The 26,568-nt window shown below is 44.7% G+C and overlaps 1 protein-coding gene across 5 annotated transcripts in view; it reads left to right on the top strand.

The window, feature by feature from the left end:
* Nucleotides 1-26,568, top strand: part of PLEKHG4 (pleckstrin homology and RhoGEF domain containing G4) — an 82,695-nt gene that overhangs the window by 25,490 nt on the left and 30,637 nt on the right. For all 5 annotated transcript variants that reach the window (XR_011338444.1, XM_069868205.1, XM_069868208.1 and 2 more), the window contains exons 4-10: nucleotides 1,484-1,699; nucleotides 5,626-5,749; nucleotides 6,865-6,958; nucleotides 9,429-9,515; nucleotides 11,284-11,400; nucleotides 14,144-14,242; nucleotides 14,737-14,885. Coding sequence is in view for 4 of the 5 variants with exons in the window: in XM_069868205.1 (XP_069724306.1) it covers nucleotides 1,484-1,699; nucleotides 5,626-5,749; nucleotides 6,865-6,958; nucleotides 9,429-9,515; nucleotides 11,284-11,400; nucleotides 14,144-14,242; nucleotides 14,737-14,885 (886 nt within the window). In the remaining variant the exon portion in view is untranslated. The remainder of the gene's footprint in view (nucleotides 1-1,483; nucleotides 1,700-5,625; nucleotides 5,750-6,864; nucleotides 6,959-9,428; nucleotides 9,516-11,283; nucleotides 11,401-14,143; nucleotides 14,243-14,736; nucleotides 14,886-26,568) is intronic.

Here is a 26,568-nt window from a genome sequence, read left to right as displayed (position 1 = left end):
GGAACAGAACTGAGCTCTGATGTGTCCTAGAACCGTGCAAAGCTATGAAGTCATCACACCAGGTTATGTGGTCAAATGCCAAGCTGGGTTCTAGGATTGTTCCCTCAAGGGGTGGAGGTGGGAGGGCATGTTACCGAAGGGTGGTGAGGAGCTGCTCCATCACGGCCCTGGAGCCCCTCCTGCTTTCCCCCAACTGTTGGACAATTTTGCGCGGTGAGCTGTGCTGCTCAGGGCACTTCTCGCACCCACTTTAGCAATTTCGAAAACAGTTTGGGCTGAGCCTCCTCCACTGCTAAAACTTGTATTGAAAGCCACTTCAAGGACTGCTTTGTTCCTGGTCCTGCTCTTTAATGAAGTATTGGAATCTGTTAGTAAATAAACTGAGTCAATTGTCAGCATTGTTGATGCAGCAGGAAGGTAGGATGGTTGAAGTCAATTTTAAATAGCAATTAAAGCATCTGACTTCATAGCAAGCAAATAAATACTCCGCTCGCTTATTTTCCTAAAGAGAGGTTGATTTTTCATTGGTAGATACTGAAGTATTGGGATTTGCAGTTAAGTCTTTTCTCTCGTATATCTTCCTGCCGAACGGTGGGATAGCCTAGCCCTGTACTTAGGATGCCAAAGATGTATTGTTGAAGACACACTGTTGGCTTCCAATTCTTACAATGCTGGGAAATGGGGAATAATACATCTTACACAGTAGGTAGGCTGTTTTTTTTTTAAATTTCCTCTAACTACTTTTACATGAAAACTGAAACTTGCTAAAATGAGCATTAGTTTCCATATAGTAGTCAAGATATTTAATTTGAGAATGAAATTATTCTGATACTTTGTCCTTTAGAGCTGAGGTGTCAGGCAAAGGAAGAATTTTTTCCAGTTCTCAGAGTGAGCTGATTGGTGAAATCATCCTGCTCTTCAGGGTTTAAAAATAGGTTTCTGACTTTCACATGAATTGTTAGTTAAAAAATTTGGACAAGCAGAAAAAAGTCTCTTTGGCTAATTTCCACCTGACTTGTCAGCCTTGAGTTGACTTCATGTTTTCAGGGACTAATCTGGATGTGGTGTTGGGGGAGTAGTTCTGCTCTGATGGGGCAACTCTCCCTGTCAGAAGCTGGTTTATCACTTCAACGTGCTCAGGCTGCTGGAGCTGAGCCAGGGGCTTGCGCCGTGCCAGACTTCCAGGCTGTGAGCAGACATGTACTGCCTGATATGTTACCTTTAAAAATGACTTTGGCTATGGTAATCCTGGTCTGAATCGAGTTTTTGTAACTTGCAAACTTCACAGTAAATTGGTTTATTTTTTTAGAATTACAGCAGTATTAATGTTATACTCAGTTTTGGAACATGTGTGCTACTGGCAGGAGGACTGGAGGAGCTCAGAGTGCTGGGGCTGGGGGCACCTTCCTCCCCAGTCTGGAACTTACCTGGCACCTTTTGGGTGGAGCTTTGCTCTAGCTTCTGGCTGCTGCTTGTCTTGCAGGGATGGTGTCAGAAAAGGCAGAGATGAGGAAAGAAGTGACTGGGACAGATGTGTTGAAACCAGAGAGTAAAGTCGGTGTCCTGGAGGAAACCTCAAGAGCTGTTACTCCCACGACATCCTCAGCTTCTGGGAGTGCCTGGGGTGATCGGTCTGCACCTACCATAGTCAAGGATGTGAACCTGGAAGTGCTCAGGAGTGGAGTCGCCTGCCTGCCCGGTGAGTAGCTGGGTCAGAATGTGTCTGGGAACTGTGGTTTGTAGGAGGGCAAGGGAGATACACAGACTGGTGCCAATTCTGTTTCTTTTACCCGAGATCTCTCCAGAAGCAATGCTTCTTGAATCCTCTACAGTTTCTGGATGGGAAGGACAGGAAGTAAAACTTCCCTATCATGAAAGTAATTTTAACTTGCTCCCAGGAGTCTCAAAATATTAACCATGCACGTGTGAGTCAGAAATGCCAGATCTGTGGGGTCATGCCAGTAGTTCAAAAAGAAGAGTGAGGATGCAGCTAATGATGGGCTGGTGGGCCTGACATCAGACAATATTAACTTGATTCACTTGGTAGATAATTAAAGGATAGGAATATAGGAAATGCTGTTCAACAATGCTCTTGTAAAACCAGTTTTATTCTTGGTAATTAGACGTTTGGTTGATTAAGTATAGCTGCGTAGATATAATAGATTTTAAGAAAACATTTGATTTCATGACACATAGTATTGAAAGGAATATCCTGATGAAGTGTGGATGAGCAATGTGTGGGATGAACGGTAGGGTAGCTAAATAACAGATGACAAAACTAGTTATCAAGGGAGGACTTCCCAGAATTGTTCTGCTGAGATCAGTTGCAAGTCAAACGTTATTCAGTGTTTGCATCTGATCTGGCAGCAAGTATCAAATTGCTGCAGATAAAACTTCTGGATGGGAGAAATATTGGCAGAGCAGTAAACAAAGCTGAGGCTGTTGAACAGAGCAGCCAAAATCGCTGGGTGTGCAGGGCCCACACAAGAGGTCTTTGTGTTTAACCAAACACGCAGGAAAGCAGAGGAAGTGAGATGTACCTCTCCAATGCAAACCAGCTATTTGACAGGGGTTGTGTAAGCCAACCCTCTGGGCTTGCTTCCTTCCCACCCGACTGGACAACCCTCTTGCAGGCTGGGGAAGGCGCTTGCATTTGATCAGCTCAGAAGACATATATGAGTTGTGCATTGGCCAGAGAAGAGGTCAGGCAGATTGTGTGCAGTGTGGAGAGGTTGGAAAGGAGAGCAGAAAGGCAGCACAGTGATTTCCCACTCAGTGTTGGGGTTTCAAGACCAATTTTGACCTCAAACATGTGAAGTAGAAGGGATCACTAGCAGGTTTTACCTCTATATACTTGTTGGTGATAACATTGAAATAGTTTAGGCTGTTCTGATGCCTTTGTTATAAAAGGAAATGGTGAATTTTGGAGGTGGTGCAGAGAAGGGTGACAGTGCATTCTTGTAACTGAATTGAATGTCTTACACGAGAGACTGGAAAGTTGCATGTCTCATAAGATAATTGAGAATGAGGCAAAATCACCTTTTTGAAGAAAAGGAAGAAAGGGGAAGAAGACTTCTCCAGTCTTCTTGAAAAAGGTGAAATGAGAAACCAAGTACAGTGCAGAGCTGTGGTACGTTCAAATGTGTAGTTTGGCATTATGAGCTAAATGGTTAGAACAAATTACGAGGAGGATTTTTAATCTTCTGGTCTACTGATCAAGTTGGACATTGTTATGCTGTGTACAAAAGCCAAAAAATTACAGAGCTCGAGTGGGATCTTTAAGAGAAGCTCATAGTCCATGCTATTGTAGAAGCCTGACTATGTGATCTAATGCTCCAGTGGTCCAGTTGTTTCCTTTGTCACAGGTTCCTATCATAATGTACAATTTTTAAATGAGGCAAATGCATCTGAACATGAGATGAAGGGATGTGCCCTTGGAATGTATTGAAGAAACAAGGTTTGGGTCAAATACCCCTTCAAAGGGACTTTTTGTCTAAGGCGGGAATTACATTTTCAATAGAAGTAGTATTGAATTTGACTGACATCTCTTCTCTCACCTGTCTCCTTTTGGATTTCAGTGGGCAATCCTCACACCTGAGCAAATGCACTCACCACTCAGTTAAATGCTTTATGTTAGGTAATGATATAATAATTACCTTAGGAAGGATAACATTTATAACGAATAGTGAATAAGAGCTAATTAATAAACTAGTGGCTGGTGAAATTAAGAAGAAATTCTCCTTTCAGGAGGGTTTCATTCCTACGTTCTTCTCTGGAATCATCTGATTATGCCACTGGTGGAGGCCTAGCTCTGGTGGAAGTGTTTGCTTTTTTCACCCGGTCAAGCAATTCTTAGGCTTCTAAATGGAAGTTCAAAGTTTAATCAAGTTGTGGTGAAGCCCAGCCTCCCTGATGGACAGGAAATGTTGCTTCAGAGCAATAAGTTTTTTACTGAGCTTGGTTATTGAGCCATTTTTCCTGTGAGTGCTTCACTCTTTGGGTTTTTTTGGCTGTTTTTTTTTCTTCATTTTCTGATGATCCTCTTAGCTCATGAAACAAGCTACATTGATAAGACTTGTCTAATTTCTCTCCAGTTCTGATTATAGCATCCAGAATACTGTATTTCAGGAGTGATAAAACTCCTTCTAAATCACACATGATGAAGGATCTTGTCCCTGCTGTTAGCAGGAGAATGCCCATGTCACAGTGGTGGTCCCTGGGAAGGAGGAAGCCCTGCTTCTAAATGATGCCCATCTGTGTCTTTGGCCATTACTCAGGTCACAGCCTGGTGACAGATTGAGATCACACCAGGGCAGTTTTCTGTGCCCGAGGCTGTCCATCTGTGTCTGTTTTGCCTGTCAACTGACACGCTCATGTCTGTGATGGGGAAAGAGGTGGTCCAGGATAGTATCTCCTGTGGTAGCAATAAAGTTCAGGAGAGACAGACAGACAGCTTTCTCTAAGGCTCTGGTTTTGTCCTGTGCTTGGGATTTTTCCCTGACTCTCATACAATTTGTATGACAGGAAATGACTCCTGTTCTTGTGAACTACTTTTCACACAGTAGAAGTGTAGTTGCCACTGTTCTCCTAATCGCTTACCTTCCTGGTGACGTGCACAGAATGCTGGTTGCTTGAGCAGGCTCTCTCCACAGGCACTGCTTGTTTTTGAATGGCAGAGGCAGGTCTGGACCTCCAAAGTGGTATGTCCCCCTGCTCTTTACCTCTCCTTTTCATCTGTAGAGGAGACTGGATATTGTTCCAGAAATGTCACTTCTGTGTCCTTCTCTTCAGAGTTCTCAGTGCACGTTGTGACTAAAGCCCAAAGCCAGATTAGCATTTAGTTTGGGGACCTCACACACCAGACTTGATTCCTGTGATAAGTTGTGTCTTTGGGCTTTTGGAAAGGAGGAGATAGAGAATTTTTGTCATTGCTAAGCGAAGCAGAGGGGTTTCTCCTTCTTCAACATATCACAGCTCAGCTGTGTTGCCCATTCTGTGCTTTATCTATTCCCTAGGCACTGAGCAAGCTCTGAAACTAATGAAAGCCTGACTCTGACTCTTGGCAGGCAAGAGTGTGCTCCTGGGCTGTCCGCTCTGCAGCCTGTGAGGAGAAGCTCTGGGCTCCTGCTCCAGGGCTTTGCTTCCTGGAAGAGCTGTCTGATTATGTGCTAGGCTCAGCCTGCAGTGTGCCTGCCCAGTGTCATTAGCTAGTGCACGTTGTTCTGCAAACCTGTGTTCTCTTATCTGACAGCGATGTGAATATTATAATGCAAGTGAAGGTGAGATTATTTATCCTGAGTTTGAGATTCTTGCTTTTCTCAGAACGCTGGGTTGTCATTAGCCAACTTCAACCATATTTTATGAAGCATGTGTTTGAGGAGAAGGGAGCAGTCCAAATTTAACATTCCTATGAGAGAAAAAGAAGCTGAGCTGGGGGCAGCATTTGGGTTCTTTGGACGTGTGTTTATAGTTTACCCGGATCTGCAACATGCAGTGTATCTCATTCTGTGGAGCATTTCCAGGAAGGTGATGGGGTGGCAGTAGGGGAATGCGAGACATACACATCTTGAACCAGGCTCTTTTGACTTCCCTGTGTGACTTTTTTCCCCTCACCTCTTTCAACAGGTACCAGAGATAAATCAGGACGTGCAGTGGCCATAATAACAACAAGAAACACAGCCTGGTTAAACCCCCACTGCAACACCACTGAGCTTGTCCGCCTCCTTCTGTACTTTCATAGCATTCCAAGGTTTGTGACATTCTTGCACTGACAGGGTGGACATTGCTGCTGCGTCTGGTTTGCCTTTTGTGGGTGTGCAAGCTGAGGCAGTGAGCAGAATGGGGGTCTTTATTGGCCTAGGAACCTGGTCCAGACAGTCCTGAAACTGTACAGGTGGGGATTTCCTGCTAGAGTGAACTGGCTTGTGTTCAGTAAGCACTTTGGCTATTCTGTATGTGCCTTGTGCACATGGTGTGATAGAATGAGGTATGTACTGAATGCTTTCATGGATTACCATGAATCCAAGCCATTCTTGCTATGCTTCGTTAGCTCAGAAAGTGGGATTTGGGAGCTGTGGTGGGGCAATCATGCAGCAGCTCCGTGGTATAGTGTTGTGAGATGATATTTTAGGGCCAGGCCTCCAAGCTGAGAGGAAGGTAGGGGGATCTTCAAGAGCTGAGAAAACCTGCCTTAATGTCTGGCTAACCATTGGTTTTGGAGTCTGCAGGCTGGAATTTGCTGCAGCTACTCTTTCTTTCATTATGACAGGTTCTTTGCCACAGCTCATCTCAGGCTCTACTGGAATAGTTTCACTTTTAGATGATTAAACTAATAAGAGGTAAAGCTCTGTCAGTGATTTTTTTTTTTTTAAGCCTTTAAACCACTGATAAACGGAGCAGTCTCAAATCATGAGAAATCTTCTGGTACTTATAGTTTGTTTCTTATGCTTTTCCCTTCAAATTTGATTCTGGGAAAGGCAGATGTTTGGTCTCATCCAGAATGGCTGTTCTTGAGAAGCAGTGTGACTAAGGCCAAACTTGTTCCTGAATGCGATTAGAAAGGAGTGATTTTCCTGAGCAGATTATGCAGAGTGTGTATCAGCACCTTTGCGATCAGCAAGATGTGTCCTAGGAATTAAAGAAATGGAGGTTGAGGTGGAATAGCAAAGGTAAAAACTGAGCAATCCAGGTGCTGGTTTCCATGTATATGTTTTGGTTAGGGGAAGCTGTCCAGTTAGTTCCCTGTCCTTACAGAACCATAGTGTACTGATTTCTTTCACCCTGTCATGACTATGGGTTCTGCTTCCATAGTCTTGTTGATTTTTATTGGTGACAAACATGACCTCTTTTTCTCTCTCCTTGCAGACCTGAATGTCAGGCTTTGGGTCTGACTGTTCTTGTGGATGCTCGTCGCTGTTCACCAGTTCCTGCTCTCTTCAAGGCATTCAGCATATTGCAGGTGAGCCTTGAGCCTGAGTAAAGGAACACTAGTTGGCTTGCTGTCTTGGTTGCATGTTCCATCTCCATCTGCTGCTTATGTCTGTCTGCCACCAGTTGGCTTTCGGAGGTGGAATTATGCATACAGTCCTGATTTATGAGGATGACCTGGACTTGCTAGACTGCAAACAAAGCAAAAAGAAACCAACAGAGCAAGTCTGAGTTAGGGGAGAACACCCCTCCCTACCCCTCCATCTCTTCTATCGCTGTGCTGAGAACAGCCTGTACCCAAGTCTAAACACTGTCATGAATTATCATGCTTGGAGGTGTCCCTTGCACTGTGTGAAACGTGCTGGGTTTTTTGCCCACCATAGAGAAGCGAGGAAGAAAGCTATTTGTCTGCTGCAGAGGAAAGGGAAGGACGCTGCTTCTCATGCCAGGTGGAAGTGCACATGCAGCTGTTGATGTGGCTGTCGGTGAATGATTGGAATCAGACCTGCTGTAAATCTATATTGCTTCAGGTCAAAGGCTTTCCTATCAGTAACTTGGAAAACAAATGGTTGTGCTGTCCCCACTCCCAGATAGCTTCAATCTGCTGCTGTTAGCAACCCAAGGAGATGCTGGGTTGTAGCTATGACTAATCTTGTTTAAGCAGGTGTTCCTTTTCAATCAGAGCTTAAGTCTCTCAAGGACTCAAACTCTGCAGACTGGAACAAGGCAATGTTTTAATGAGGCTGATGTCTCTGTGGTTTATGTACTTCAGTGCCACATCTGAGAGTTAGGGCTGAGTCAGAGGTCTGTCCTTCTGCTTCCTGGGCTGGGTGGAGCTGTGAGCTGTATCAGTGTGCTCCTTCTTTTTGGTGAAGGAGTAATCTGGTCCCTTGCTCAGTTCTGCAGGGGTAGCAAGCAAGTTATCTTCTCCTTTATGCTGTGCACACATGGCAGTGGGCTTGCTAAGGCTTTTGAGTGTTTTGTTGCCTGTGTAAGTTGCATGGTTGTCTCCTAGTGGGATGATTTGGAAATCAGCAACATGTTGAGTCACAGTGCTTTTTAGGTCCCCAGTCTCCTACAAGCATGGCAGGAATAAAGCCGTTCTAGCCTTAAGTTTCCTACCCTCTGAAATAAGGGAGGGAGGGAGGGAAGTTTTTTGTAGTGCCTGTATAGTATCCTGGTGGTGCCTGTTTTGCTCTGCACACCTTGTTGTCAGGTTGGTGTGACAGTTAGTTACTGGAGCGGAGTGTGCGCTCTGGGTAACAGTGACTGACAGAGGCTGATTACTCTGCTTGTGTTTTTTTTGGTCCTGACACTTACTCTTCTGCAGACTCTGTAAGCAAGGCCTGTTCAGCTAGCTCATCGTCTGGTTATGGCACAGGAATAAACCCCTGGCCTCTGAGCCTTTTAGTGTTTACCTCTGTGATCCCATGGCAGTGCCCTCATCTGCTCTGAAGGGTCTTTCCCTCTGCTCTGGAATCTCTGCTGCTGCTTTCACTTGCGGAATTGGGTCTCCTTGTGTTGGCATTGTTTCTTAATCGCTGTACTGGCTGGGCCCAGTTTCAGGTTAGGTGGCCCAGTCTCTACTGGTGCACTTGCCTTTGTACTCTGGCTCTGCTGCTCATGTCAGATATGTAACCTTTAACACTGCCAGAGCTGTTTTTCAAACAAGGCTCCCTTGCTGTCCTGGCCTGCTGTGTGGCAGGTTCCTCGCAGCACGAGCAGTACCAGAAAGGACGTGTTGCTTGACAGTTTCCAAGATGTTTGCAGAGGCAAAGACCATCTAGGAGACATCTGGATGGGATGGCTCCTGTTTAACCATGTGGAATGACAGCTCAAATGGCTGCTCTCCTTGCTATCAGGATCCAAGCATCTTGTATTTAGTGAGCCCTGTCTACGTTTCCCTCTTCCTGCTGTCGTTCTCTGTGCCTGTTTCTCACTTTCCTGTAGAATGCTTCTATAATGGGAGAGCTGCTTCTGGATCACAGAGTTTGAACTACAGCTGCCAGACGTCCCTTGTATTTGGAATTTCTCTTGGTTAACAATAGCAACAGGATGCAAGTCCTTGATTGTGAGTTGGCAGTAAGTAAAGACTAGATGATGGTTTTGGCACTGTGGGGGAAAAAAACTTCCTTTCAGTTAGAAGTGACCAGGAAAGTTATCAAGAAAAAACTTGGACACTAAATATGGTTCTTCCCTCCTCCCTGCCTTCCCTTACACATTTCCCTGTGTAGAAGGCAGATTTTTTTTAGTGCAGCCAAGACCTGACCTCTTTCATTGCTTCCTTAAATACTACAGGACTAGTTGATCAAGTGAACTACCTTAAGGACACAGCCTTGGTGCTCTGGAGAATGGTCTTTCTTATTCCTGGTGACTGCCTTCCAGGCTTCATAAATGCCTTGGAAGGATAAATTGCAATCTCTTGTGCAAACCTGGTATGGTACATTCTCCTTAGCATCCCAGGCAGATAGGTAATGGAGTTGTGTTCTGTTCTGCTATAGGACATGGATCCTCATTGTATTCATGGAGTGCTGCTTCTGGTTGAAAGAGACCTGACTTTTCGGATGGAGAAGCCACCAGCCGGACAGGTAATGGAACCATTCATCCAGGGGTTGCTGAGGAGCTCTTAATATCCTCTGTCTTAGTCTCTGAACAGCAAGTTCTCTGTCTGCTGGTGTGTGTTTATTCTCACATGAAATCTCTGTGACTGTTCTCTGTATTTTATGGTTGTGGTCTCTTACTAGTGTGGTATTTATAGGGTTGTAAAATTTATGCGAGCCGAACATATCTCTGTCATGCTGTGTTTATTGCCAAGTCCATCAGTGACATTTGCACCATAATTATGTCAGTCTACTGAGGCCCTCGAGACACAGAGGAGTTGTTGGAAACATGTATAGCGGTATGGAGGAGCCCTGCACAATGAACTGTAATAGAGGTGCTTTTCACTTTCTCCTGTTAACAAGGGGGGAAATCCTCGGTCAGGAAGAGATCGCATTAGGCTAAATCCTGTACTCCATCCTTGGAAGGTGCTTCTTGCTTTCCTGGATTTTGCATATGTCATGTTTCTTCTCATAGCTGCTGCTGTCAGTGGCTGAGAGACTTTTGCAAGAGAGGGAAGAGGAGAAATGTGTGTGTATAAGGTTCCCGTTGCAGCTAAATGTCTAGGAAGACAAACAGGAGGTGCTAATGGAGGAGGGAAAATCATCACAACATCACTGAACATCCCCACTAGAAGTAAATCTGCCACAGCATATAAGAAATGTAGGCTCTCAGCCACTCTTTGTCTGTGGTGAGTGAACAGAGCATCAGACTGCATCTTAGTCATCTCTCTCTGCTCTAAGACGGTTACAAGTGACAAGAGTGAACTGAAACGCTGTGCCTGCTGAAACCCTGTAGACTTCAGAGTAGACCAGGACCTCCGTTTTGGCTCCTTTGGATGAAAACGTTGTGAACAGCATCAGTTTTTCTGTGTGTGCAGTGTGCTTGCCTTGAAAGGCTAGCGAACAACATGCTATTAGTCTGTTTCCTCATTGCCCCCACATAGAAGAATCTGAAGTCAGAAAGGGGGCTGCAGGCTACAGGAGACCTAAAACACACTGAAAAGTAAAAAACATGTAGGAGGGAACAAAGCAAAGGCTTATAAAGACAGGGGCATTCGGAGGAATTTGAAGCATCATCACTGTTTTGTAAGGAGGTGGAAACTTCACAGTGGTGGGGGGTGTGTGTGTTAAATGTCTGCACCTGAGTTCCTGGTGTCTGGACTGGTTTCCAGGTACCTGCAGGAGCACTTGTCTGTCTCTTTGTTGAGATAAAAATGTTCTGCAGAAGGCAAGGTATTTATGCCAAGACCAAGTAAACGCTTGGAGCAAATAGCTGCTGTGATGAGAGGAGAGCTGAGGGTAGGGAATAGGCTTCTTTGTTTGACTCTTTTTCCAGAGAGTGAGGTGGGGAAGCTGGGGCTGGATTTAACCTCTCAGGCTCTCCAAACAAATGTAGAATGCAGCACAATGTGGGAACATATGAGGGAGTTGCTCTGCTTGTACTAGGAGGTACTGGCTCTGGCGAAGGTTGGCTGCTGCCAAACTTCCATCACAGATGTTCTGCTTGGTGCAAGAGCGTGTTGTGGCCTGCATTCCCTCAAGGTTTGCCCACTAAGCTGTACAGCAAGCTGCTATAAGATTGAATAGATTTTTTTTTCCTTATACTGTAGTTATATTGCAGATTTATGCTGTATGGTTTGTTTCTATGCAAGGCAGATAAAGAAATAAAGATGCTGTCTTCCACTATCCTTCCCCTCCTCCTCCAGTATTTGTACCCTAATGCAATTGTGCTTTTATTTCTTCTGTTCCTGTGCAGTTTGAACTCCTCACCTCCATGAAATCCCTCCATAAGCACATAGACAGCACACAGCTGCCTCTAGAACTGGATGGGACCTTCCCTTATTGCCACCAGGACTGGTTAAACTTCCGCATGGTGAGTAGGATGTCCTGTGTTCTTTGGTATCTGAGAGAACAAATGGCATAGTAATGGAGCTGAAGCAAGAGGAGCTTGTCAACAGCTGAACCTCCAAGTATTAAAAGACAATGGTTCCTGCAACAGCTATATATGCAAATGAATCTCTGTTATCCAAAGAATACTAACACTGTTTTTATAAAGTGGATGCATGCTGTGACCTTTGGCATAAATGCAGGAACTAAAATTTGAGGTTTTTAACTTGTCTGCTTGAACAAAATTAATTCAGATTTGACCATATTTTGAAGGGAAGGAAAAAACAGAATCCTGTTTTGTTCTGATAGATAGTGGCACTTTGGTTATACTCTGAGGCTTAAGGGCAGACACTTCTTGAGCTAATCTCAGGAGAAGATGTTAGCATTGTGTTGCCTTTAAACTAACAAGAACAACATGAACATAATTAAAATCTTTAGATCCTGTTGGTTTTGGGGCAGGTTCCCCAGACTAGACTGAGAGCTCCTTCATTAAAATTGCAGTCCTGGAAGAAGTAAAGCATGGAAGTTCCTGATAATCGGTTCAGATGCTTCTAGGAACAGTTTTTTCCTCCTTTAGGTATAATTCACTTACTTACCAAAGTTGTCATCAAATTTGAACTCTGTAGAAAGCGTCTAATCTAAAAATACAGAGACAATTCTGCCCAGGGGAACACTGTATTCCTCTTTAAGAACTGGCCACGTGAGGCAGAAAACAAAAGAAACATGCATCTTATGTGTGAGTCTCAGGACCAAGATGACAGTACGAGGCAGTGCCAGCAATAGGTTCCTTCTTGCTGTGTTTTGGCTGCTTTGAGTATACCTTGGTACCATGATCCTGTTTGACCTTTTCACTCTCTCCAGAAGGGTTGTGGATCAAGAGATCTACAGCGAACCGTACCCAGGTGCAGACGGGAGCAAGCCCAAGGGTGCAGGGAGGCTGACCACCCTGGGGAAATGTTTGAGCTGACCCAAGTTAAGCCTCAGGGGTAGAGGGACTGAAACTGCAGCGCCCAGATACTATTTATGCAGTAGGTGGTATTAGTAAAGGGTGCTGTAGGCTCCAATAAGAAATGCTGGAGGTACCAATACAGAACACACTGGTCTGTAGTAGGCAACGTATGTGCAGGCCGCTAGAAGTCTGCAGAAGTAGCATCTGTGGCACCAGTACCCAGCTCTGTGTAGACTTGTGCTGTGGAGGGAGCATAGATCCTGTGGATCATGTGCTTGTTGAATCTTTAAAAGCTGTCTTGAGACATGATTTGGCACGCTGAGACTAGACAGGATTAAATCTCTGTAAATCTGCACACAAATTGGCTGTCTTCATGCTCTGTTTGACTTGCTCACCCTGGTCAATGACAGAAACTCCACCTCTGCTTCCAAAAGATTCAGTGGGCTTTTGGCTGTGATCTCTCTGCCCAGAGTGCTGTGTGGCACATTGCAGCATTTGAAGCAGGTTAGGTTATCATTTATCGTACCGCAGTGTTGCTGGTGGCAGCCTTCAGCAGTTAGGCTTAGCATGTGCCAGACATTAACTTACCTTTTCCAACACATTTTAGAACCTGTTTCTTGAACTCGCATTTAAAAGTACTGCTGTGGACCTGTACTGATGCAGTAGAGCATACTCTTGGTTCCTAGGATTGAATTTGAGGTTTATTTGGCAGTGAGGAAGCAGAGAAGCTTTGCAAGAGGTTATGGATTAGTTTTCTGTACAGTTGAAAAGCTTGAATGCTGAGGTGCTCAAGCCACGCAGAAGGAGAATTCTCAAAGGAAGGAAAATTACACCAGATGACTACTTGTTTGTGTCTTATTTAACGTGCAAATTGTTACCAAAGGGAATTACTTTAGGAATCAGTCTGTATGGGTTGACTGTTTATATGATGCACTGTGTGATAGTGACCCGTGTGCTCAGCCCCTTAGATCTGTAGTGATGTGGCAAATGGCATTTATTTCCTGTCTGGTGATCTCACCTGCATCCTGCCTGCTAATCTCTCACTGCTGGGGCTGTTCCAGCACTCCAGGGAGGAGGAAGTTCAGTTCAGTAAAGATTCAAACAGCTGCTTTTTTGTTTTGTTTAGTTTTCAGAGCAGTTGATTTGGAATAGCTGTTTCTCCCTTCTCTGGTTTCAGTGGCTGGAGGGTGACATCTGAGAGTATTTACACTTTATATCACTGACTTTTCTAAAAAGTGCTCTCTCATAAACATGCAAAATGTTTGGGGGTTTGTTTTGTTTTCCTTCCATTCCCTTCCCCCAGAGAGAGGAGGGATTTCAGATTTGTCAGCAGCTTAAGGTGCTTAATTGTGGAAGCTTTCCAGTTTCCTAATCTTTAATTTACACTACTTTTAATATGAAGAGAAATTATTTAAAGCAGAGAAATTCCAAGTGCTCATTCTAGGTTTTGTTCTTCCGAAATTAATGCATCTTAGTGAGAAGTTACAGGAAATGTTAATAGAAGAACATGGGACATAAGTGTACTGATTTGTATCTCTAAAGCACGGGCCATACAAGCCATGAGTTATGCAAGTTTATAAGGTCTACCTAGATGCCTTGGTATGGAGTGATGCATCTGAAGCCTCTGGTGGGCCTCTCTGAGCGGTAAAACCCTCGCACCTTTGGGTTAGGGTGTTTGATCTTGTATTTCTGTACTTTTTAACTTTCTGTAAGCTGAAAAGGCTGCTTTCTTGTCAGCTATGAGACAATCATCTGGTGCCTTGGTTCTTTCTTCTTGTAGAAGCTGGAACATTTGCTACAAGAATGCCATGGTGCTTGTGCCCTCCTCCAGGGGGCAATTTGTAAAGTGGAATCTGAAAAATTACCAGCAGGAGCTGAGGTGAGCATGTCCCTCGTGTTGTGTCAGAGGTGGGTCTGTTAACAGCGGAGAGCAGGAGGCTGGATAGCTGCAGGAATAGTGTCCTCTGGGCCTTCCTGCATGCATGTGTATATCCACAAACCTGTCACATCCCTTGTCCCACAGCTTGGAGCCTTGCAGGTCCGGGCTCTAAGAACAGTAGGAGCTAGCTATGAGTGGAAAATGAGGCTGGAAAACTTATTCTTTCTGTGACTGGCAAATGGAGTATGGGCAATGACAGGAATTGGGCTTAAATTTTAGCCTGATAGGGAAAATATTGAGAGCATAAGGGGCACTGTTTATCACTTTGGACTTGGCAGGTTTGAACAGGTGTAGGAACCAACTTCGCTCTTTCCTGGGGTGGAACAATGTGAGATGTGGTTTGTGGTGTTTTGGGTTGGGCACTGGGTTTTGCCTGTTCCCTTGTCACCTCTTAGTTGTAGTAACCACTCTTGTCTCTCTTGTGATCCCTCCAGAAGGCAGCTGTGCTGCTGAGGAATTACAGGCAGCTGATGAAGAACGTTCTTGGAGACCCACGGCTGGTCATGCTGCTGCTGGAGGGTGGAGCGCTCCTGGCCAGGCTGAGGAAGGAAGAGTCTTGTGTCACCCTCACCCATGACTACAGGTGAGCCCCAGAATGGGAGAAGAGGAGATGAAGGTGAGCCGAGAGCATGTGATGGGAGTCTGTGAGATGACCCATCATCAGGGCAGGCTAGAGAGCAGCTTCATGTGGCGAGAACTTTTATTGGAAATGGCACAGGTGAAGAAAGTAATGAATTTTACTCTTATCCTGACTGCTTCTTCCCCAGCCCAAAAACTTGTCTGAGGGGGATTTTTTTAGATTAAAATTGCAGGTTGAAGTTCCTTTCCAAACCAGTTTGGACTTATCGCCTTTAGTGGAAAGAGGGCTGGATATTTTGTGCACCTCTAAAACACACATCTTAATTGATGATGCCAGTGATGAATGTTTGGGTCCAAAACATTATCGCTGTGTGATTTACCAAGGCACTTCCTTAGGCAGGGGGATTTCCAAGGACCTTAACTGCAAGGAATGCTTTCTGGCTGAAGCAAACTCTGATCTCCTCACACACTGGTACGGTTTGCACAAACAAATATGCACTGCCCGTTTCAGAACTGGTATAAGAAACGAGGACTGAGAGAGGCCAGCTGTTTGAAATCCCCAGGGCATTGCACAACTCCTGTTTGTACTGTTAAAGCACCTGAAGTCTATCAGCGTGTGAAGGCCTCTGTGCTATGTGCTGTGCAAACAGCAAGGTAGGCAGACAGCCGTTGCTTCCAGCCGAAGCATGAGATAAATGCTGGCGTGTGCACAGAGACAGGGTGTAGCGGATGGCTCCGTGCCTCCACAGCCTTGCTCTGGTTAAACTCTGTTGCCTTCACAAGCTGGGAGGTTTTAAGGGAGGGAATGGAGAGAAGATAAAATAGCTTGTAGAGAATCTCACCCAAACTCTGGGAAAATAACCATGTTTGTCTTTGCAAATCGAGCAAGTGGATGACAGTAAAAGTTGCTACCCATCACTGGGAGATGGGGGTCGGGCTTTTGGTGCTGAGTGAGAGGGGAGTGTGGGGACAGGATGCGTAACTGTTTCTTTTCACTGCTTGCTCTGACTCCTGTCAGCAGCTCTGGCAGGCTGTGAGGACACAGATCTTGGTGAAGTGCTCTTGATGCAATTTTGGGTAGCGTTAGTACAGTACAGCCCTTCCATTCTGACATGATATGAAAAGCATAGATAATGCAGGGGGTTGTGTTTTGATTTTGCTTTGTTATTTTATTTTAAGCAACACGCAGCAACTTTAGTGTCCCCTGAGAGTAGGGAAAACGTGGGTGCTTTTTATGTTTTGTTTCGGTTTTAAGCTAAGCTTGTGTTCTTGTGCAGGGAAATGCTCAACTTTGAAACCTGATCTGACAGAGCCCCTGAGGATAATTTACTGCCTTGATTACCTTAGCAAGGGCAGAGGCAGGGATGCACACAATTCTTTGATTACACATTGTTTGAGCATACGCCAGGGCCGTGTAGCATGTTCTCTGTTTAATTCAGTTACATTTATTGCCTACCAGTATGAATGGAGAGTGTATGCTATGGTCAAATATATGTGGCTCCCTCCAGCCTGAGGAGCCTAAGGGAATATAGTGGGAGAAAGTTAGTCCTCTTTTAGCCTGTGGAACGCTTGCAGAAACTAAAATCCATGGAGTATTTTAATTGAGGCAATGCATGCTTGTCATGTAACTTGGAGCAGAGGACTGAAGATATCTATTCTTCCCTATTCCAGGATTCTTTTATATGAGGAAAAAGCACTATCACTTGGCTGGAGAACTCTCTACAAGTCATTGTTGGTTTTAGATCCTCCATGGCTCTGTACTTGCTCCTTCTCTCCAAATTGCAGATATCAAAAGTTCTGAGCTCTGCTAACCCTGTAAAGTCTCCTATGCTTATGATTTTTCACAGGCTTTTTTGACAGGTAGGATTAAAGCAGGGTGGGGACAAAATATTGTAGGTGGCCTACTAAGCTAGCATGCAGTGACTGTTGATATGTGGGCCCAGTATTAGATTTTTGACTGGTGACGTGTAAAAATGGAACAGGACCGGTTGTATCCATGCACTCAGCAGGGCCTGTTGTACTGCTTTTCTGAGATTTGAATTGTAAAATCTTGCTCAATAGTTAGCTTTCTTTAGTTCCTTACCCACTCCCCCAATACTTGAAATTACATTATTTACAAAAGCAAGTCAAGTGACCTTACCCTTCTGAGTCACCTTTTGGCTCTTATATTAATCACATGCCCCATTGCTTTAGTTTTTTCTTCTCTCTTGTGGTGCAAAAGCCTGAGCAGGCAGAGAGTAATGAGTGCTGAGACTTCTTAGTCTGAATTTGAGGCCAGCTGTGAACAGGTAAACTGTCAAAATGTGCAAGAATTGCATATAAATAGAGAAAAAGTTTTAAGAGCAATTTTTCCATAGCTCCATTTAATTAAAATATGCCAACCGAAAGTGCAGAACTAAGGGTACAAAATGTATTTTTTCTTAAGAAGTATAAAGACAAGCCCAGCTGCACCTCGGGATCAAACAAGCCAGAGATTTGCTTGCTTTTTTTGTAGGGGATGTGTTTTGCCAGCTGACTTTCTGGCTAGTCCATGGCTTCATGTGGCAAGAAGAATACCAGGAGGTGGTATGAATAGAGGTGGACAGACCCATCTGAAAACACCTGACTGCAGGTTAGAGATAGTGTGCTCAAATAGGCAAGGAAGCAGGCTTGTGCTCTGTGCAGTCAGATGTTATCTGCCAAATACCTTTTAGGATGATGCAGCAAACAGGACTTGCTTTAGTCTTTCTTTAGTAATGAAACTTTTCCCTTGGGATTGGTTTTGGCATGCTTCCCTGCTCTGCCCTCCTAGAGAACCAAGATGCCCTTTGGAGTGTTTTGTGACACAGAGCAGTAGGATCTCATTGCTGCTTGGGTCTGACCTAGGCTGTGTGAAGGAGCCAGGAATACAGCTCCCTTCCTGCAGAAATTTAACTGGTCCCATCAGAGATGTGGTCAGGCATGAGAGGTACACTGTGGTACATCTGTATGTCTCTCTGACAGATGCTTTAAGAGCCTACAGGAATCCTTCCTGGAGAGTCCTATCCCAAGAGATGCTGTAGCAGCGGCATTGAGTGATAACGCTACTCAGTGTCTGTTCCCAATGTGAGCTGACCAAGAGTGTCCATACTCCTTTCTCCACCAGGTACTACTGTACAAGATAGCCTCATCCATTCAGCCACTTATGCACAAAGTGCAAGGAAGACTTCAAGCAGTCTGTCTGGATCTCAGCCTTTTTCCAGCTTAGAAAAGAGGAGTTCTGTTACCAGCATACGAGTCCTGCGGGTAGCCCATCACGGGGAGCTGGCTAAGGGTGTGTGGTGTGCTCAGCTGGTCCCACGCTGCTCTCCCGCCTCTAGGAAGACCAGGCTGAACTTGGCCTAAAGTTGAGTAGGCCTGGTGCTGATGAGCCAATATCTTTGTGGTGCCTCAGTCAGGCTGGCCGCCCAAAAAGTGCAGGTTGACCACTGAAGGCAGCATTGCTACTTGTTCATTACTGGTACAGCTGGTTGGATTTAGAGCCAGCACCTTTGCCTTCACACCATCTGCTGCACTGCAGCCTCGGTGCTTCTCCAGGTATGTTAGCTGAAAGCTTCCAGGCTTTGCTGACCCAGGCTTTCTGGGGATTGAAATGCAGAGCTGTTAGCTTCACTGAAGTACCTGTAGGTAAGTGTAGACAATGTCATGCCATCTGTCACTTTAATGCTACTAATGCTTATTTTTGCACTTTTGGACAGGAACTATTTAATAAACATGGCGTTTTTAATAGCTTACATAGAGTTGGCTTGTAGATGTATCTTTGGCCTCAGGATATGTAGTGTATTGATCAACCAGCTTGTGGCTTGCAGGCAGCTCGCTAAGCCAGTTGTGGAAGGTAGGCTGATGCATTGCTTATTTTGTGGTGGATTTCAAAGACTTCTCTGATGCTGCTACCATAAGCCTGGAGAGGCTGCCAGGAGCCAGGCAGCAGCAGTGAGAGCTCTTACTAAAGCAAGGCAGTTGCATGGGGCTGGGCAGCAAAGCAAGGAGACTTTTAACCTGGTCTTTAGCCAGACATTTTCCACTGTTCTTCTCATTATTGCTGCACCTCCAGCATAGCCAGAAGCTGGGAACGCTTGCCTAGTCAAAGTGTCCAGTGGTGCCTTCTCTCCTGTAGATATGCTATGAGTCAGAAATGGAGTAAAGATATAAACATTTTATATTAACATGAAGATGCTTTATACTAGTTAAACCAGAATACACCTGGCGCATGCTTGGTTCGACCAGCAAATCGGCCTTCTCAGTGTGGCACAGGAGTGGTATTTCATCATGTTCCGCATGTTGGCAGGCAAGATAGCCACAGGACTAGAAGTGAGCGGTGAAAGAAAGAGAAAAACCTCAGAGAGTGAAGGAATGTCCAGGTTGTGTGCTGGGCTCTGTGTAGTGTGGAACCAGAAAAAGCATAATCTCTTCCCCCGAGCTCCTCATCTGAAAAGAATTTGTGCTTGCAAGCTGTGAATAAGTAGCTTATAAATAGATGGAGGAGCGAATTCTCCTTTTGTTTGCAGAAGGCAGTATAGTTAGTCTCTGTACTTTGAGGGTGGAGTGGCTAGAGCCACGAGCTGGTTTTGTGAGCTGGCTATTTTTAGTGTGGCTTGGTGATCTGGTTGGAAGCCCTGGGTGGGGACCTGAGCTGAGCTGAGCAGAGGTGATGGGCAGTGTGGAGCAGACTTCCTGAGTAGCCACTGCCAGGTTCATGGTGCTGGACCTGTTTCAATTACACTGACACAGGGGGTGGTCTTAGAGCCAACAGCCTCCACAACTCCTGAGCCTGGCTTCCACACAAATTATTGAGTCACTAGGTCTGCTTGAAGCTGTGGCCAGTTAATGTAGGTATCTCTGCTGTTGATGAAGCATGATATTATAGCTGTGTGGTGCTATAGGAGCTAGTGTTTGTGGGTCTTCAGCAAGACTCTCGTGAGTAGCAGTTCCTGGGATGGTCCAAGGCAAGCATGTGTCACTCTGTAAAGTAATCTTGGAGAAGGTACAAGCTCTCAGAGGCCCTGCTGAGGTACTGCACCAGCACCATCTGAAACTCTGAGAGTCAGGGAAGAAAGGCTAAGTTGGTCTACCAAAACATAGGACTAGTTAGGGGCAAGGTAGAGGGGGACTCGGGTGTCTGGTGAGTAAGTCTCAGTCTGGGAAGAACTGGGTGGTTGGCGTTCTTGGTCTGGAAGGTAAAAGATGTGTGCCTGCAAGCTGACAGCTGCTGCCATATGCTGGTGGTCATGGCCAGGCAACCTACACTGGGAAATCCTTCCTGGAGGCATTGTTATCTTCCACCATCCCCTTTCTGCTTTAGAGATGTGTTTGTTTCTGTCTCTGCTGTGGCCAGTTTGATTGTTGCTACTCTGTGCATTTGTATCTGCTTCAAGAGACGGCAGTGCTTGTGTCCCCTTCATTGATGCCATTTTCCTGGTTTGCTTAACCAGCATTTGCTTATCTTCTTGCACCTCTGGGAGCTTTGGGAACCTCTCATGCTACCACTTTCCTTAGTGCGCGCTTCTGACCTGGTCTGTGTGATGCATCTTCTACTGATAAGTGTCCTTTGCACGTTTCTCCTGGGGACGTAATCCTAAAACCTTCATCTCTTGGGTGGGATGAGCTCTCAGTATACCTTGAAATGAATTAAAAACTGCTTAAATTCTGGCCTCAAGGACTGGCAGCTTTCTACCATGAGAGACCCCTGTGCTGTTGCCGGTGATGTAGAAAATGCTGATGAACACTGAAACTTTGGCCTTCAGCAGTGCCTGGGCAGCAGTGCTCTTCCACAATCTTATTTGTTTGTTAGGTGGAGGGAGGAGCACGGCAACGTTTCTACCCAAACACATACTGTGCTGCTTGGTATTAATTTTCATTACAGTCTAACCTGTTTCCTCTGTTTGCGTGGTGCTTTTAGCCTGGTTAAAAAGCACTTGCACTCGCCTTAAACTCTGTTGCTCTGCCCGTAAAGGAGTGTGGAGCTGTTGTCATTCTGAGTGTATGAAGTGCTGCGTGGAGCCATTTGTGGCATTTGCAAAGAGGTAAAAGATTGCAGAGCTCTGTCTAGGTAAGTTTTCATTGTTCTTTTAGGTTTTTCATGAGGTGATCCCCCTCAGATCCCATTTGGCTGTTTATTTTTTGCTGTCTTATGTCCTAAATCTTCCTGGATTCAGTGAGCATTTACCCAGAAGACTCTATTTTCACTTGTTCTTGTTTGCAGTGTTTGTCATGCCAACAGGGCATTAGGTAATTAATGACACACTGTGTGGTTTATCTGTTTCAAAATATTATGGAAAAAATTGCAAAAAGTTTCCAGTGTAGGATGTTGGCTGAACTGCTTGAAGTTCCTGGCTCAGCCCAGACCGTTCCACAGGCATGTATTTGGAATGGCTAGGTTAGGGTAGATGTTTCTATGGTTGGGGTAGTTAATAGCACAGTCACTGTTATTATGCGTATCGTAACCACCAGGAGCATGCAAAAGGAGGGTATACCAGGGAACTAGGTATGTGGTTTTAAATGACAGTGGGTATATATTTGAGCAGAGCTTCTTGAAAACCTGGTGGTCCTGACTCCAGGAACACAGCTGTTATATTAGAGAAGCCCACCTAGATAACAAATATAAACATAAATAGGCTAAAGTACGTGGGATGGGTTTTGGAGGTAGAAGCTGTTTACAACTGGTAGAAAACCACAGCTTGATGCTTACTGTTCCCAGAACAATGTTTCCACATCCTATCTCGGGCTCCCTTGCAGGGTGAGCTTTCCCCATAAGTAGGGTACTTGTTGGTTTGGAATTTCTTATAGTGTATTTTTTTTCCAGTCAGTTTTATGGATCTTACTAGGATTTAAAATCAACCAGAGTCTGCACACAGTTTTATTGTATCTGAACGCAAGCCAGGCTGGGAAAGAAGCAAAGGTCACAGCTTGGGACCACCCTTGGACATTTGTTAAACTGTATGCATCAATCCGTTTGCTTTTAAAAGGACTTCGGAGTGTATTTCTGCTAAAAACTTGTTTAAATGAACTGTGCTTCAGAAGAGGATTCTCTCAGCAATTACAGTCTGTGATGTGTTGTATTAATTGGAAGGGTTGCTCGCAGTGCATGTTCTTGTCCAGTAACCCAGTAAGGAGGGATTCAGTTAAGGCCTCTGGTCTCAGCTAGTTCCCATCATGTGCAAATGACTGTAGCCAAGGCTTCAGCACAAATGCTATGGTGATGTCCTTGGACCAAGCCATCCTTTAAACGCTTTAGTTGCCAGATCCTATTCCTTTTCTGCCAAAACCTGTAGAGACGTGCACAAAGCAAGTTCAGCACCGGGAGTGGAAGGCTTCGTGAGGCTAATGTTGTACCATCTGACCATATTTCTTCTAAATTACAGAATGTCCAGGGCAAATTATATGGAATATATTTGCCTAAAACTCATCAAATCCATTAGGAAAAGTCTACGTGTCTTGTGTTCTTTCCATCTGTACTTTTTTGCCATTTTTTAATTGACCAGGTTCTTCAAAGGATGAGCTCTGGTTTTAGCTTTCACTTTAGCTGTTCTTCTTGCTCTTGCCTAGAACAGTTTATCAAGGGGCAGACTGTAAGTTGCGGCTTCCCTCTCTGCACTTTTCTATGTGTGTCTCACTGGCATTGGCGTGTGCCTCCTGCAGCACCTGCTTTTGCAAGCCTGCTGGATGCCTCTTCTGTGGCCATCTGTTTTTGAAAACAAATCAGGTATTTTGCTTTGAAAACTAAAGTGTGGCTCTCAGAGTCTAGCTTTCTTGAAGGATGGATTCAGACAGAAATGGCCTTTCTAAATTATAGGTTTAAAATTACCCTGCCATTATACAACTGCTTGGCGCTTCTCCAGAGAAATGAAGGCATTCGAAACCTTTTCCATTGAAAAGATAATTGCCCAATGAAAACAGGATTTGGGGAAACATAAACTGACATCAAGCTACTCTTTTTTTGCTATAAATTATATTGACTCCGCACTATTGCAAAATTACTTAGGATGATTTGACCGTGGAAGAATGTAGTGAAAGACTCTTATTACCACACTCACACGTGCAGGGCAATTGCCATGCATCCAAAGAAATCTAAGCTTACATGAGACTTTCCACTGACTTCAAACAACTCTCTGCTTTTCTTCCTCAGACTTACACAGGCCTCTATTAAAATATCTTTAAGGTGCTTAACAACCAGGTGTTTCCCTTTGCATGGCAGGATGGAAGTCACTTTTTCTTCTTCAACCAAATTTTCAACATGTGGTTTGTTTACTCCAAGCTGCCTTGAAGTCAATGAAAGACAGGAGTGAAAAACTCTGAAGCCTGACTCTGAAAAAGAAATAGGTATTTATGCAAGGTATCATTTTCTCATGAAACTCCTACTCGCAGGATATTGTTGAGTTTATTTGTGTAGTAGAAATGGTTTAAGAAGAAGTTTTTAAGATGTGGATTGGATGGGTGTGTGCAAATAGGTAAACAGCTGTACAGAGATTTAGGAAAACATGCTTAATGCCCAATGAGTATTCTGCGAGCACTAGATATGCACAAGTGCAAATAAACTTTCCCATGGACTGTGAGCAATTTCTCTGTTGGACTCGGTTTGCCTACCTACTTTATCCTACAGGGTGGAAATTTTCCCATGTGTAAGACAGAAAAAGATGGATGTTAGTCAGTACGCCTGTTGGGCTGATAAAAGTGAACTGTCAAGAGCTGACAACATATGAATGGAGTTACCTTGGAGATGCAACAGAAGACCAACAACTAGACATTGAGGTTTTAATGAATGCCTGCCAAGTGAGGCACGATGTGTGAAAACTGTGGCTGGACCTTGCAACAAAAGACTGAGAAGCTGGGATGCTGGAGGAACTCAGTGGTGGAGGAGGAGGAGGGATGGTGTAAGGCCACACCTGATGTCCCTCCGGGGCTCTGGGCCAGAAGAGCTGTTTGGAAACATTTTTTTCCTAGATGGCTTGTGTGCAGTCACTCAGAAACTATTGGCAGGACCAAGAGAAGGGGCAGCCTTGGGTGCTGCAGTGTGTGCTGATAACTGTGTCAATAGCCTGCTGCAAGTATTCACAGAAAGCAAAATAACAAGAGTAAAAGATTATAGATAATGATATATGCCCTAAACAGCCCAACTTAAAATTAAAACAAGAACTAGTTTCCAGCCCTCTTACCTGAAATGAATTATCTTTCCAGTCCCTGCTAACAGTATGAACTCTCAAATGCATCACAGACTGCCTTGGGGTAAGTTTGAGATGCCTGTGGGTCAGTAAAGCAAAGGTTTCCATGTATGTGTGTTCAAAAACAGAACGTTGGGTTTTGTACCAGTGAATCAGCTGAGACAGAGGGAAGATGATGGAGTATCTGTAAATCTGTAGATGTGTGTAGCTGCAACGTTACTTGCTGGGACATGGATTGCATCCAGCGGCACAGAGGACCAAGTGTTCACTTTTAAACTGGAGGCTCTAGCTCGCCGCTTCCCTGCCACTTCCTGCAGGTGCAAGGAAGTTTTGCCTTTAATGAGGTCTTCAGGATCTGGCTCTTTATTTTTCCAGTATTGCCAATAATCTCAATTAATTCTTTTGTGGGAAGAATACATGTGGGGCCAGAAGAGCATTGTTGGATTTTTTTCAGTCTCTCAGCTCAGCAGCAAGCAGCTCACCTGAGGCCCCTTCTCTTCTCCTGAACTGGGCTCCTCTGGGCTCAGTGGGTGGGTCACCACGAGTAGTTTGTTACTGCATTTTTGAACCTTACTTTCCCTAGAGGGGTTTGGTGGTCATGAGGCCAGTACTGATCTCAAGAGTGCTTCAAGAGACTGGTCTTGTCCATGATGGTGTGGTTAGTTCACGTTTTTACGCAGGGAGCTTGTGATAAGCCTGTTTCTTTTTATAAAAAAACACCTAAGCCATGTTTGTTTTGTAATTGCTTCCTTACCACTCAACCTTGAGGGCGATTTTTCCCACAGTTGCAGTGTTGTCTTCAGGAAAGTTTGTGGTTTGTGACCTTGGAAAATACGCTGTCTACTTTATGGGAGTCTAATATTTAGAGCTTACGAGCCCAGGTTGTGCCTGACTCCTATCAAGGAAAATTGCTCGAATTTGAGAAAACCAGAGTCCTGATTCTTCCATCAGGTATGGAAAGGAGTGGAGTGGGACTCCCTAGCTCCCTTCCCATGGATCAGTTCACACTCTATGCTAGGTCAGCCAACGCAAGAGCTGGAACTCTTGTTTCAAGTTTATATGCCGTAACAAGATATTGCAGCATGGTAACCTCAAGCACTGAAACCAGGCATGCTTTATCATGGGCTTGGGTGGACATAAGGACTCCCATTGCAGAAAGATCTAGCAGGTCAATCTAGCTTGTTGATGACTGTCATCAAAGAGGTAGCATCAACACCAGCGTGATTTCCGTGGAAGCTCAGAGAAAGGCTGGAAAAGTATTTGCCTCATGACACAGTAATTGCAAATGTTTGCATATAACAGCCTGGAATGTCTAAAGTTACAGGTGCTTGTTTGTCTGTGCTGCTGGGAGGAAGAGCTTTTGCTGTGTCTATGTGCTTTCCTGAGCTGATGAGAGCGTTCGTGCCAGCAGGGATTTCAGACCCATCAGAGTAAGACCAAAGACTGCCTGTCTGGCCGTCAGTAATGTGTTTTGTGGGAGCCTTAGTCAGAGACTGGGACCTGACTGATACACTCCGCTGCACAAAACCCAACAGCACTAATGTTGCGGCCAAATATAACTTCCAGTGATCTTCCAAACTGTTTCTCATTAGCTGTCCTAGCTGTGTCACTGCTGCTGATGGGAACTGGCCTTCACATCCTGCTCTGTAAACACACTTTCCAGAGCTCCGCTTGGACAGTGGTTATGGCTCTGCTGCTGCAAGTCTCCTGGGTTGGATTTGGGTCCATCCCCAGGAATGGATTACAAAACAGAAGGCTCATATCATCACTGTTTGTTAGTGGTGGTTTCGGGAAAGGCAGGAGCAGCATTACAGCTCGGATGATTCCATTGAAGCTTGCAGATTCTCTGTAGAGAACCTGTCTCCCTTGCGCTGCAGTAGCGCTGATCTTCGTCCAGAAACAATTTGGGTATTTTTGGCTGCACTTTGGAGAAATCCATTCACTTCAATGGCATTTCGAAGAGGAAAAACAAAAGTATCTAAGAGTCTGAGGTTTGAGCAGCTGGCTTTTGCACAGTGGGTGGAATCCTGAATGGAAAAATCCTGTGGATTTTTGCTGTGCAGAGCTAGTTGTCCAGACCTATTGTGCACTACCTTGTGTCAGTTAAATGCCATTTAAAAACTACAGGATGGGTGCCACTAAATCTTTGTATTTAGTTGCATTTCAGAGGTTCAAGATTGCCCGTAACCAAGAAAGAAATAAACGTGAATCTTGAATTGCGAAGCTTTCAGAGTTTTATTAGCTATCTATTTCACAAGTCCTTTGGATAATTGTAATAGTATGATTAAAAAGCCAAACTCTCTTAAGCCAGAAGGTTGTAAGACAGTTGCAAAATGAAAGCTGGTTTAGGGTGAGTACAGGAGATGCTTAGGTAGCTGAACATGCTGGTGTAGAGCACAGCTGACAGAGGCTGTAGTGCTTTGTTGTAGCTGTCCGTTGAGTCCATACTTGTAAAAGGAGGGGAAATCTAGAAACAGAAGAAATAGGAGAGAGAAGGAATAAGCTTGAATG

This window comes from Phaenicophaeus curvirostris, chromosome 14 (genome assembly GCF_032191515.1).
Source record: "Phaenicophaeus curvirostris isolate KB17595 chromosome 14, BPBGC_Pcur_1.0, whole genome shotgun sequence".
Lineage (NCBI taxonomy): Eukaryota > Metazoa > Chordata > Aves > Cuculiformes > Cuculidae > Phaenicophaeus > Phaenicophaeus curvirostris.
This window is presented reverse-complemented; position numbering and strand designations above follow the sequence as displayed.